General features: G+C 33.3%; 2 protein-coding genes across 2 annotated transcripts; both read left to right on the plus strand.

Moving 5' to 3' along the window:
- The first annotated feature begins 1,887 nt into the window (after positions 1-1,887).
- Positions 1,888-3,870, plus strand: LOC148196885 (zinc finger BED domain-containing protein DAYSLEEPER-like). The gene is made up of 2 exons (XM_088093532.1): positions 1,888-3,422; positions 3,517-3,870. Exons 1-2 carry the CDS (start codon positions 3,210-3,212, stop codon positions 3,868-3,870), a joined length of 567 nt encoding a protein of 188 aa, XP_087949658.1. The 5' UTR covers positions 1,888-3,209.
- A 1,849-nt stretch (positions 3,871-5,719) lies between these two features.
- On the plus strand, positions 5,720-10,154 carry LOC124848162 (RNA-binding (RRM/RBD/RNP motifs) family protein). The gene is made up of 4 exons (XM_047325809.2): positions 5,720-5,962; positions 7,561-7,629; positions 7,740-7,846; positions 9,737-10,154. Exons 1-4 carry the CDS (start codon positions 5,800-5,802, stop codon positions 9,830-9,832), a joined length of 435 nt encoding a protein of 144 aa, XP_047181765.1. The 5' UTR covers positions 5,720-5,799; the 3' UTR covers positions 9,833-10,154.
- Positions 10,155-11,289: the final 1,135 nt, after the last annotated feature.

The raw sequence follows: 11,289 nt of genomic DNA on the forward strand, positions 1-11,289 counted from the left end.
ATCTAGGAATGCCAACTGGCTACATGGTCCGTGTTTTCCAGTGGTCTGTGATTGTGTTGTAGATGGTGGGTGGCGCCGATGGAAGGAAGCAGAGGGGGAGGGAGGAGAAGATCTGGTTCTAGTCAAGACATCACCACGTGGCCTTTCAATTTTAGTGCACAATGCCACGTCGGTAAATGAAAAAATCCAGCTCACATGAATTTAACGCCGTCTCACACCACTTAACGGTTATGATACAATGTGCTCATTTTTACAAAAAAATATGATCCAATTGAGACAGAAAAAAAGATGATGACCAAACTGAGATTTCCATACAAACTTGAGGACCAAGGGAGGGTTTAAACCAAATATTTAATAAAAATATCAATTTTAATAAAAATATCTTTTAAAATTTATATACAATTTAAATTTTGTTTGAATTTGAAGAGGGACAAAATTGTTTAAGTTTTAAAATTAAGACTAAATTGAGACAAAATAAAAATACATGGATCAAATTGAGACTAATGCAACGACACGTGGCCTGACAATGACACGTGGCACTGTTAGTGCCATGTCACACTATCATTGCCACGTGGCACAATATCAATTTGACATGTGGCATTTTTTTTTTATGGGTTAAATATGTTTTTAGTCTCTAAACTATTGGCCGTTTCTGGTTTTCGTCCCTCTTTCAAAGTAAGGTACAATTTGGTCCTCATTCTTTTCGAAACGTTCGTTTTAGTCCTCGAAATTTTGATTTTAGTCCTCATTTGTTAGAGCCGTCAAAATGGGTTGAAACCCGTGAGCCAACCCGACTCACCACGGGTTTGAACCGGGTTGGGTTGGAAAAAATGTCAAATTTTTTATGCGAGCCAATTTTAACCCGGCTCACTAAGAACCCGGCTCACATGGGTTGAACCCGAGGTGGGTTGGGTTAGCTCACCAACCCACATATTTTTTTTTAATTAAATCAAATTAATTAAATTAATTATTTAAATTCTATTTTTTTTATTAAAATTAAATTAATTAAATTAATTATTCAAAATATATAACTTTTACTTAGTAATATATAGTTTTTTCACAAGTTCTCCTCTGCAAATAAAACCCTAAGTTCCCCTACCCTTACGCTTCCTTCACTCGACGCAGCCTTTCCCCTTAGTGCAGCAAAAAATTCGTCTTAGTAGAGCCGTGCAGCAGACTCTCCTTCCCCTTCGTGAAACCCTTGCTGTCCTCTCAAATATCTCAGGTAAGAAACGATTTATATTTTTATAGCTTTCAAATTTCGTTTGCTCATGTTTTTGCCATAATAAAGTGTAATGTGAGGGGTGCTTTATTTTGAGAGTGAACCGTGCATTGATTCCAGGAACTTAGTGCTTGAGATATTTTGATTTTGGAGCAATGATAACCATACGGTCATAGCAGTCCAATCCTAAGTCTAAAAGGTCACAATTTCATTTTTTATTTGGTTTCATTCTTTGAATGAAATATCCTCCCTGCCCTTTGTTACGTAAGACCCCTCCATCATGCATAAAAAAAATGAAACAATAAAACCCTTTTGCCCCCACACATCCAATCAACTACCAAAGAATCATTATTGGCCCCACATGAATATTTCTTTTCCTTTTCTCATTCCAAACCCGCAGACCCCTAAACTAAGGGTTTTTAAACCCTTTTGTTTATTTACCTATTTGATCATTGAATTTAATGTGGAATAAATTGTTGTTTAAAAATATTGTGTGTATCTTTTGTTGTGATCATTATATTAATAATATTGTATAATTATTACAGAACAAAATGAAATCTGAAACAGTAAATGATGAAAGTGTTCATGATCATTTGAAAGATGGTTTGCCACCTAACATAGAAGACATTGAGAATGAGGATAAAGATTTTGATAGAGAAACTAAGAGACCTAGGTTAAGTACTTCAAAAGTTTGGGATCATTTTACGAAAATTGGTATTAAAGATGGTAAAGAAAAGGCAAAATGCAATGCATGTGGAACAGAGTATGTTGCTGGTGGTATGAAAATAGGGACCTCAACAATGTTGCGTCATTTGTCAAAGTGTTCGGTCCTAAAGAAATTAAAAGACAATGACATAGGGAAAATGATAATTGATCATGCTGGGAAATTAAGATCTAGAGAAATTGACCAAAAAGTTGTAAATGACCTTATTTCAATAGCTATTATTCAACATGGACTTCCATATAATTTTGTTGAATATAAATGGATTAAAGAATTACTTCTATATCTAAATCCAGAAGTAAGAGTTCCAAGTAGGAATATAGCTGTGTCTAATATTTCAAAGAAATTTCATGAACACAAAGAGAGGGTTAAACTTGCGATGTGTAAATCTCATAGTAGAATTTGTTTGACATCTGATTGTTGGACTTCTATAAATCAAGAAGGGTTTATTTGTTTGACTGCTCATTTTGTTGATGCTAGTTGGAGGTTGAATAGTAAGATTATTGCCTTTTGTAAAATGGAACCTCCACATACAGGTCATGATTTGGCACAAAAAATATTTGCTCTCTTGCTTGATTGGGAAATAGATAGGAAGATTTTTTCTATTACACTCGACAATGCTAGTGCCAATGAGGTGTTGCAAAAAATTTTGAGTGAGCAATTGAAATTGCAAAATAGTTTGATATGTAATGGTGATTACTTTCATATAAGGTGTAGTGCACATGTCTTGAATATTATTGTGCAAGAGGGATTAAAGGTGGCTTTTGATGCTTTGCAAAAGATTAGAGAGAGCATAAAATATGTGAGAGGATCAGAGGCAAGAAAAATTGCATTTAAAGAATGTGTTATGCAAGTGAGGGGTATTGATACCAAAGTAGGTTTGAAAATGGATGTTCCTACTAGATGGAATTCTACCTATCTTATGCTTGAGAGTGCAATTCGATATCGACGCGCCTTTGGAAGTTTGGCTATCCGTGATAGAAATTATTTTCATTGTCCGTCAAATGATGAGTGGAAAAAGGCTGAAAAAATGTGTGAGTTCTTGAAGCCGTTTTATGTAATGACTAATTTGATTTCAGGTTCTTCTTATCCAACATCTAATCGTTACTTCATGCAAGTTTGGAAAATTGAATGTTTGTTACGAGAAAATGTAAAAAGTGATGATATGACGATTAAAGATATGTCATTGAGTATGATGAACAAGTTTAGTAAGTATTGGGATCAAATTGTGACATTCTTGCTATTGGGGCTATTCTTGATCCACGAATGAAGTTTGAAGCCATTCGATTTTGTTATAGAAAGATTAATCCTTCTACTTGTGAAGAAAAAATTAATGTTTTAAAGGATAACATGTATAAGTTGTTTGAAGAATATGTCAAATTAAATTCAAATGAGTCAAATACTTCAAGTTCTCAAGTTGCTCCTCCAACACAACAACCTTCTTTTACTAATGATGAGCCAATGATGGATGCATTTGATGTAAGTCTTTATTCTTATATTTTCTTTATTTTATTATGTATATTTTATTTATTACTTGTGACTAATGACATATTAACTTTGTTTGATGTCTTAGGAATATGTTGATTATTTGAGCCAACATGTAAATGACACTGGAAGGTCTGAATTAGATCTTTATTTAGAGGAAGGGAATCTTGATCCAAAGTTTTTTGATAAGTTGGATGTATTAAGTTATTGGAGGGATCGTCAAGATCGTTATCCAAATTTGTCTAAGATGGCTTGTGATGTTCTTAGCATTCCAATCACTACAGTTGCTAGTGAATCTGCCTTTAGTCTCGGTTCTCGTGTGCTAACTAAATATCGTTCATCCATTCTTCCAGAGAATGTTGAGGCACTTATTTTAACTCAAAACTGGTTGCATGGTTTTGAACTAACAGGTAACATTATTGTTATTCTCATATGTCTTTAATTATTTATTACTTTGTGTTTCAATATTATTAGTTAACACTATTTTTTATTGTGTTGTAGATGGAGATAAAGAAGAAGATGCTTTAAGAGAGCATAATCCTATGGATTTATTCATTCAGGACTCAAATTTAATAGATGGATAATATTATAGATTGAATAATTTAGGAATATATCATTTGTTTTATCTTGTTTTTAGATCTATCTACAAGCATAACAGTTTTATCTTGTGTTATATATTTTTGTTAATGGCTATATGTAATTACGTATGTCTCATTAAACTAAATTGGCAAAATTGTATGCTTTATAGCTTAAAATATATATATATAACAATATATTTATTTTGTTTCATTTTCTTTTATATTAATTGATCATATTATTACTGTTTCAATTTGATCGATCAAAGTAACATGTTATAAGAATCTCGGTAGAAGAGAGTGAAAAAGAAGTTAATTAAGTGAGCCAATGAGCCAACCCGTTTAACCCACCAACCCGTGGTGGGTCGGGTCGGGTTCAAATTTTTTCGGCTCGCTAATAAATGAGCCGGGTTGGGTTGGCTCACTAAGTGACCAACCCGTGGTGGGTCGGGTTGGGTCGGGCCGGGTTACCCGTTTTGACAGCTCTATCATTTGTTGCTAAATGAGGACAAAATTCTTAAATAATGTTTAGTTTTCGAGGACTAAAACGAACGTTTCGAAAAGAATAAGGACCAAATTGTACCTTACTTTGAAACAGGGACGAAAACCAGAAACGACCAATAGTTTAGGGACTAAAAACATATTTAACCCTTTTTTTATTTTATTTTTTTAAAAAAATTAAAAATAAATAAAAAATAATTCAAAAATTCAAAAAAATCATGAACTGACACATGTCACCTCCTTTAACGATGTTAGTACGAAACTAAAAATTGATTCAATTTTTCATAATAAGAAACCTAATCGAGGACATTTACGATATGATGACCTATTTGAGAAAATCCTATATAAATAGGAATGTCCGAAATGATTAAACCTATTTTTAATTAAGTTACTATTAATTTTATTTTTTGGTATATTGACTTCTAAAATTTGTTATGTTTTTTTAATGATTTAAATATGTTTTTTTATTCTGAAACTATTTTAAAAAATTGTGTTTCATCATTAAGCTAACTTAATATATTATTTTGTCCCAGAATGATATGAAATTCGTGTAAAATATTTTCAGTAAACAAAACATGTAATACGTTTTTCATTGATAAACAAAATTCCACGTTGAACTTTCACATGTTATTTGTTTAAGGTGGATGTTTTGCGTAACTTTTATAAATTAAGGGGACGAAATATGTATACAGTGTAAAATATGAACGAAACAATTTTTTAAAATAGTGTGAAGACGAAAAATGTATTTAATTATTTTTAATTTAATTTTTATTAGTTTAATTTTTTTGTTAATATGTGACAATAATTTTATCTTCTATTTTGCTACTAGTTTTCATCTATTAAAAAAAATAAATATTTTGTAACTAATATAAAAATAATATTATGGTTAATGTAAGACTGTTATTATTTTTATTGAAACGTATTAATAACATAACACTTCGTGATATTTTCCACGTGTTGAGAAATTGTCTCGGTCACCACTTAAGGTGAAGTTGTTCTTATTATTTAACATTTGAAAACAATAAAAAATATTCATTAATTTACATTAACCACATAATTCAAAATATTAAATAATAGAAATTCAATTGCAAAATATAATAATCTTTTTTTGAATGATGAATATATCAAAATAATTTATTAAAGTCTCAACGGAGTAGAAGAATGCGGGAGTGCAAACAGCAATTGCCTCGTACCTATTTTTCTTATAAATAAACGCCTTGGCTTCGCCCTACTCACACTCCATTCTCTCTTCAATTCTCAACGAGGGTTTTACTTCTAAGCTTAAACCCGCGGCCATGGCGACGAGAGCAGCAGTGGCGGCGCCACGCGTTTTGCGACGCTTTTTCTGCTCAAACTCTGCTTCTTCTACTTTCCCTTTCGTTCCTACGCCGCCTGCGGGCGCTGTCGCCACTCCTGCACGACCCACGGCGGAGCCCAACACCAATCTCTTTGTCTCTGGTTTGTCTCTCAATTTTCCTCTACTTTTATTTATATTTATTTCATGTTTTTTATTGTCATTGTTATCGGTTATTGATTTGACTGCAGCAGAAAGTTCTAGAGTCATTCGTTGCTAAATAATTTGATATAGTGTGAATTGTGAATTGGATGTACGTGTTTTGATGTAGTTCGAGTTTTAGGTTTGACGTGGTTAAAGGTTGATTCTTTATCGTGTTCTTTGGTTTTGTTATTCGTATGTGCGATTTTGAATTTTCAATGACATAGACTCCATATTAGAAGGAGTTAGATTTTTGTGCTTTGTAAATCTTATGCGTTTGGTAAATATGATTTAGATGTGCCGCGTCAATTAGTAAGATGGCTAAACAGGTCTATATTAGGGTGTTGGATATCTCATATTGAATACTTAATATGATCAAATTAGATGGATACAAGTGGAGACGGTTTTGTAAGATAAGTATTATACTTTCTAAATATATTTTCCTTTATTAATTGCTATTAGACGCCTTATTACGGGTGAGTTGCTGTCTTGCTATATTTGGTTTGTGTGCCTTTTCTTGTTCCTGTAACATTGTGGTGAACTCTTTCTATCCCCACAAGACCCTGGGACTGCGGAAGTTTAGTAGGCTTATCTGCTGTTTCTGATAGATAGTCTGTAAGAAAGGAAGAAGCAGAGAAAAGAGAAGAGAGAAAGCTATATTGATTGCACAATAATCTGTCTTACAAAAGATAAGGAAAACCGTAATTATATAGGAAAAACCAAAGAAATAAGATTGACTGATAAAACAATCAGTTAATCTTGTGATGTGTTATCATATTGTCATATATGAGCCGATTTTGGTCAAGAGACAATGCTAGATGTATCGTTATATCAATCTAAAAAAAATGCAATTTTTAGTAATCTTTTCAACCACCGAGTAAACTAATTTACCTTGGAAAGCTCCTCCCTAATGTGTTTGTGAAGAAGAAAGATTAGGTATTTAGAATAGTGAGAAACTGAATGAATGTTTAAATACAAAATACACTGGGGGAGTTGAAATACTCTTATAGCTCGTTAACTGATGGGGATAAGTAGTAACTTGAAGGGCTGTACTTCTTTAACTTTTAATTGTCAAGAGAGAGTTGTGTAGATATTAGAGAGATGATATAAGCTAGACAAAGCCTCTTGGAAGGAACTTCCAAAATCCCTGTCCACTAACCAACCCAAATCAAAGAAATGTATTCCATACAAACAAACACTACCAGCACTGAAGGAATTTCATTGGTTGCTGTGATGGCATCCCCTACCTATTTTGATTTAATCTACACTTGCTCTAACTGTTTTGTTTGCTCAGATTAAAATAACACGTAAAGCACTGGTAGTGTAAAACCAGCATGTCATTGCTATTAAATTTTGATACACCATATTCCAGGACTAAAGGACACGTCATTGTTTCTCTTTGGAAATGCCATACTATTAGAGTTGTATCTTTTAATTTTTATTCCCTGAAAATTGTTAGGTCAAAGCCTTTCTTCATGCAATGTGTCATAAATGTGGCTAAGTCCCTGTTTCATGTAATATTTGGTTGACTCTGTTGATTTTTAATGTATCTTTCTTTTAGGGCTTAGCAAACGGACTACAACAGAAAAGCTTCGGGAAGAATTTTCAAAGTTTGGTGAAGTCGTTTATGGTTTTCTTCTGCCCCTCCTAGATATTTTAATGCAGCTATATATTATGCTTTTATAATTTGTGATTATATCTTCAAAATGTACCTGAAACACAATGGTTTTATGTTTTCAGCAAGGGTGGTAGCTGATCGAGTCTCAGGCTACTCTAAGGGGTTTGGTTTTGTGCAATATGCAACAATAGAAGATGCTGCAAAGGGCATTGAAGGAATGGATGGCAAGGTAAGCTAGATCTGTATGGGGCGACTCTAATTTCTTTCATAACATTGTTTGTCTTCAATTTGTGTTTGCTTGTGCTTGTTCATTCAAAATATGACTTCAACATATAAACCTTTGATAATTATGCTTAAATGCCAATGAAACAGTATAGTCACACATTAGAAGATAAAATGTTATTTTTTAATAGTGCTAGCCATGATAGTCAAAACCACCTTTTGGAGTGTAAGATCAGAAATGTCTACAATTTTCTTCATTCTTAATTGCATCTGGGTCATATTTTGGATGATAACAATGGATCATCGATGGATCCTCACGAGCCAGTTTCTATGGGCTGAGCAGCTAGGATTGTGACCCAGTCTAAAGCTGAACTGACTCAGTCCCTTAAAAGCCTAACTCTGATGCCCAAATCCAGCTTCCTTACTCCCTCTGTTGCCTAACCCCATGTCTCTTTGGACCTAAAAAATGAAAGTCCTACTCTTCATTTGTTAAATAACTGAAAAGTTACGCCCCTTTCTCACCTAAAATCACTGCTCTTTGTTTGGCAAAAGCGAAAAATAACTGCCACCCTTTTTATCTTTAAGAAAACCTCAACTGCATTTTTCTCTTTCTCCCTTGAGACAAAGCCCACTGTCTTAATTGTTTTTACTGCAGTCTTCTCTCATATTTGTGATTCTGCCCCTTTCTCTGTTTTCACTGTGGTCTTCCCTCGTCTTTGTGATTCTGTCCCCAACACACTATTTCTTCATGTTTCTTTTTTCAGCCCGCAGACCTCTGTTCTACACCATTAAAATGACTTTCAACTTCAACTCCATGTTGGAGAGGATGAAACTACACCACTGCCTTAGGATTATTTGGACATTATTCATTTGAAATGTGAAACATCTGGAATTGATGATCTCATGGCTGGTCATGATTTCAACTTGCAAGGTTATTTACTTTAGATGAGTTGAAGATAATACAAAGGATTTAGAATTAATTTGAAAGTGTATATTTCCCTCTCTTAGGATTTCATACTTCTAATCACTTTGGTTACATTAGATTAGATACAATATGAGAGGGAAGGCAAGAAAATGAAAAAAGATACATCCAGGGATTAGGTCCAGCTCAAGCACACAACTCCTTACAATAAATCTTATTTATTCTAACAAGATGGATTGGTGTTTTGTAACTAGATTGGATGGGGTTCCAACATACTAGCTTGGTGTTCTGTAACTATTAAACTAGGATGGGATTGGTATACTATTTTGTAAATTAGTGCAATATTACATATCATACATGATATTATATAAGCACATTGTACTGATTTTTGTTTATGATGTTTAGAATAGAATTTTAATTATGTCTTTCAAGTGTCATATTCTAATTTGTTACTTTATTTGTGCATATGTATGATCCTTCTAAGTTTCATAGGATCATGATCCCCTGATTTATGATTTGTAATTCCCTTTGCGAGATCTTGGGTAAGATCTTGATTTTGACTACCACGGTGTTAGCTATGCATTCACAATTCTTGAAACACAAGTTTACTTACAATTTCTCTCGACTGTACACAAACTCATCATTATTCTCTGAACACAGTTTTTCTCATTCCCCCTACTTCACGTGGAAACTAGTGATCATTCAACTCTCTAATATGCCTTTTACCCATCCTAAACATGAAATCTTGCGTGGATTTCTAAACTGGTTTAAATGTGCATAGTTACATACAACTATAAATGCGTGTTTCATTAACAGTTTTCTGTTGGTTTAATGATAATTATCGCTTTCTACATCTTAATGTGTTCCAGAAACCGTTGTCTGTATTATTCATCCAAAGATTGCTGTTACCTTAAGTTTTGGCATTTTTGTGGCTGTTCCTGTAATGGTGACTGATAATTCACCTACCCAATGCAGTTTTTGGACGGTTGGGTTATATTTGCAGAGTATGCTAGACCAAGACCACCTCCAGCACATCTAAATAACAACAGTCCTCCGTTTGGCCGGCAGTGATTCTTGTTGTTTGTCTGAAAACATTATTATGCCTCCTTGAGCTCATTGTCTCAAGTAGCAATTGAAAATCATAAATTTTTATTTAGATGCGTATGTATGATGAGGTGGTCGTTAATTATCTATAAATGTTTTAGATTATTGTAATGCAAGGATAACCTATAACGTCGTAATGCCAGATTTCCCTTCGATAGCCTTTTAGTAGTTTGTGGTTATGTTGGGTAGTCCAAAGTAGCTTCATTTTTGTACCAGAGTATCGAAGCAGATGTCTGTACTGCATGGATTTACTATTACTTCAAAAGAGATGAAAACGGGTATTTGTCTACGATATATACTTTATAATCATGTCTTTATATTCTTCTCTGGGAATTTATTTGTGGAGTTTATGCTTTTTGCATAATAGCTGCAGTATTACTATTCCTTAACCGTAAACGGTGAAATTGCATGGTAGCAGGTGCTACCGTCTTGAAGAGTTGAAATAGTTGTCGTGTTATGAGGATTGTCTGACTCAACTATAGAAACCTTCTTTAAAAAAATTTAGGAGTAATCTAAAGAATGTGTTTTTTTTCTTTTTTATATTTTTGTTATATCTAAGGAAAAACGAAAGACATACTTTGTTAATGATCCTTTTATATTCCCGTGTTTTCCCGAAACTTGAAATGCATTTATTTATATCTTCCATGATGTTGAACACATGGAAGATTTTGTATAAGGTCTTTGAAAAATAAAAGGAAACTGAAACTAGAACAGAGTCAGAGGACGAAAGAGGTCACGGGAGGTAGAAAAACGCAAACTGCATAATTGGTCCTTCAAAATTTGTAATTGCTGTTTAAATAAATTGAATTGTGCCAGAGATTAATAGAAGTGTTATTTCGTTCATCTGAGCCGAGTCTGAGATTTCAGGCTAATACTATGGCTAGTATCAAACCATGTCTAAAATTCTTGCTGATAGACTTGCTTTAATAGTCAGCAAAATTATTTCTCCATATTAGAATGATTTTACGTGGAGATGGCAAATTAAAGATTCTATCCGTATCATTTACGAAAGTATAAACATGTTATCCAAAAAAGTGAAGGGTGGTATCCTTGCCTTTAAAATTGGCATTAAGAAAGCTTTTGATTGTCATCAAACTTTCAATGCTTGGATTTTCAGACATTTTGTAGTCAACTCATCTTTTTTTAAGGGTGGATGACAACAATCTTACGAGGTATTTGTCTTGTAATGAGGAGTTAGACAAGGATTTAATAAGGGAGTAAGACAAGGATGATGAGTCTCTTGAGAAAGAATTGTGAGAGAGATATACTATCAAATGAGATATGAGTCTAATTCACATATAAATGATTGACATCATCTCTACCTTAAAACATTAAGTCAATATGTTTATGAGTTAATGATGTTCAATTTATTTACTTTTAATCAATGTGAAACTTAGACTTACTCATCAAGCTAATCATGAGTA

This window comes from Vigna umbellata, chromosome 6 (genome assembly GCF_029865625.1).
Source record: "Vigna umbellata cultivar VRB3 chromosome 6, Vumbellata_1.0, whole genome shotgun sequence".
Taxonomy (NCBI): domain Eukaryota; kingdom Viridiplantae; phylum Streptophyta; class Magnoliopsida; order Fabales; family Fabaceae; genus Vigna; species Vigna umbellata.

What these genes read in the sequence shown, in the direction of transcription:
- LOC148196885 (XM_088093532.1), top strand. Translation starts at nt 3,210, where the DNA reads ATGAAGTTTGAAGCCATTCGATTTTGTTATAGAAAGATTAATCCTTCT. An exon ending in CAATGATGGATGCATTTGAT is followed by an intron (nt 3,423 to 3,516) that starts GTAAGTCTTTAT and finishes TTGATGTCTTAG; the next exon opens with GAATATGTTGATTATTTGAG.
- LOC124848162 (XM_047325809.2), top strand. Translation starts at nt 5,800, where the DNA reads ATGGCGACGAGAGCAGCAGTGGCGGCGCCACGCGTTTTGCGACGCTTT. An exon ending in CACCAATCTCTTTGTCTCTG is followed by an intron (nt 5,963 to 7,560) that starts GTTTGTCTCTCA and finishes TCTTTCTTTTAG; the next exon opens with GGCTTAGCAAACGGACTACA. An exon ending in GTTTGGTGAAGTCGTTTATG is followed by an intron (nt 7,630 to 7,739) that starts GTTTTCTTCTGC and finishes TTATGTTTTCAG; the next exon opens with CAAGGGTGGTAGCTGATCGA.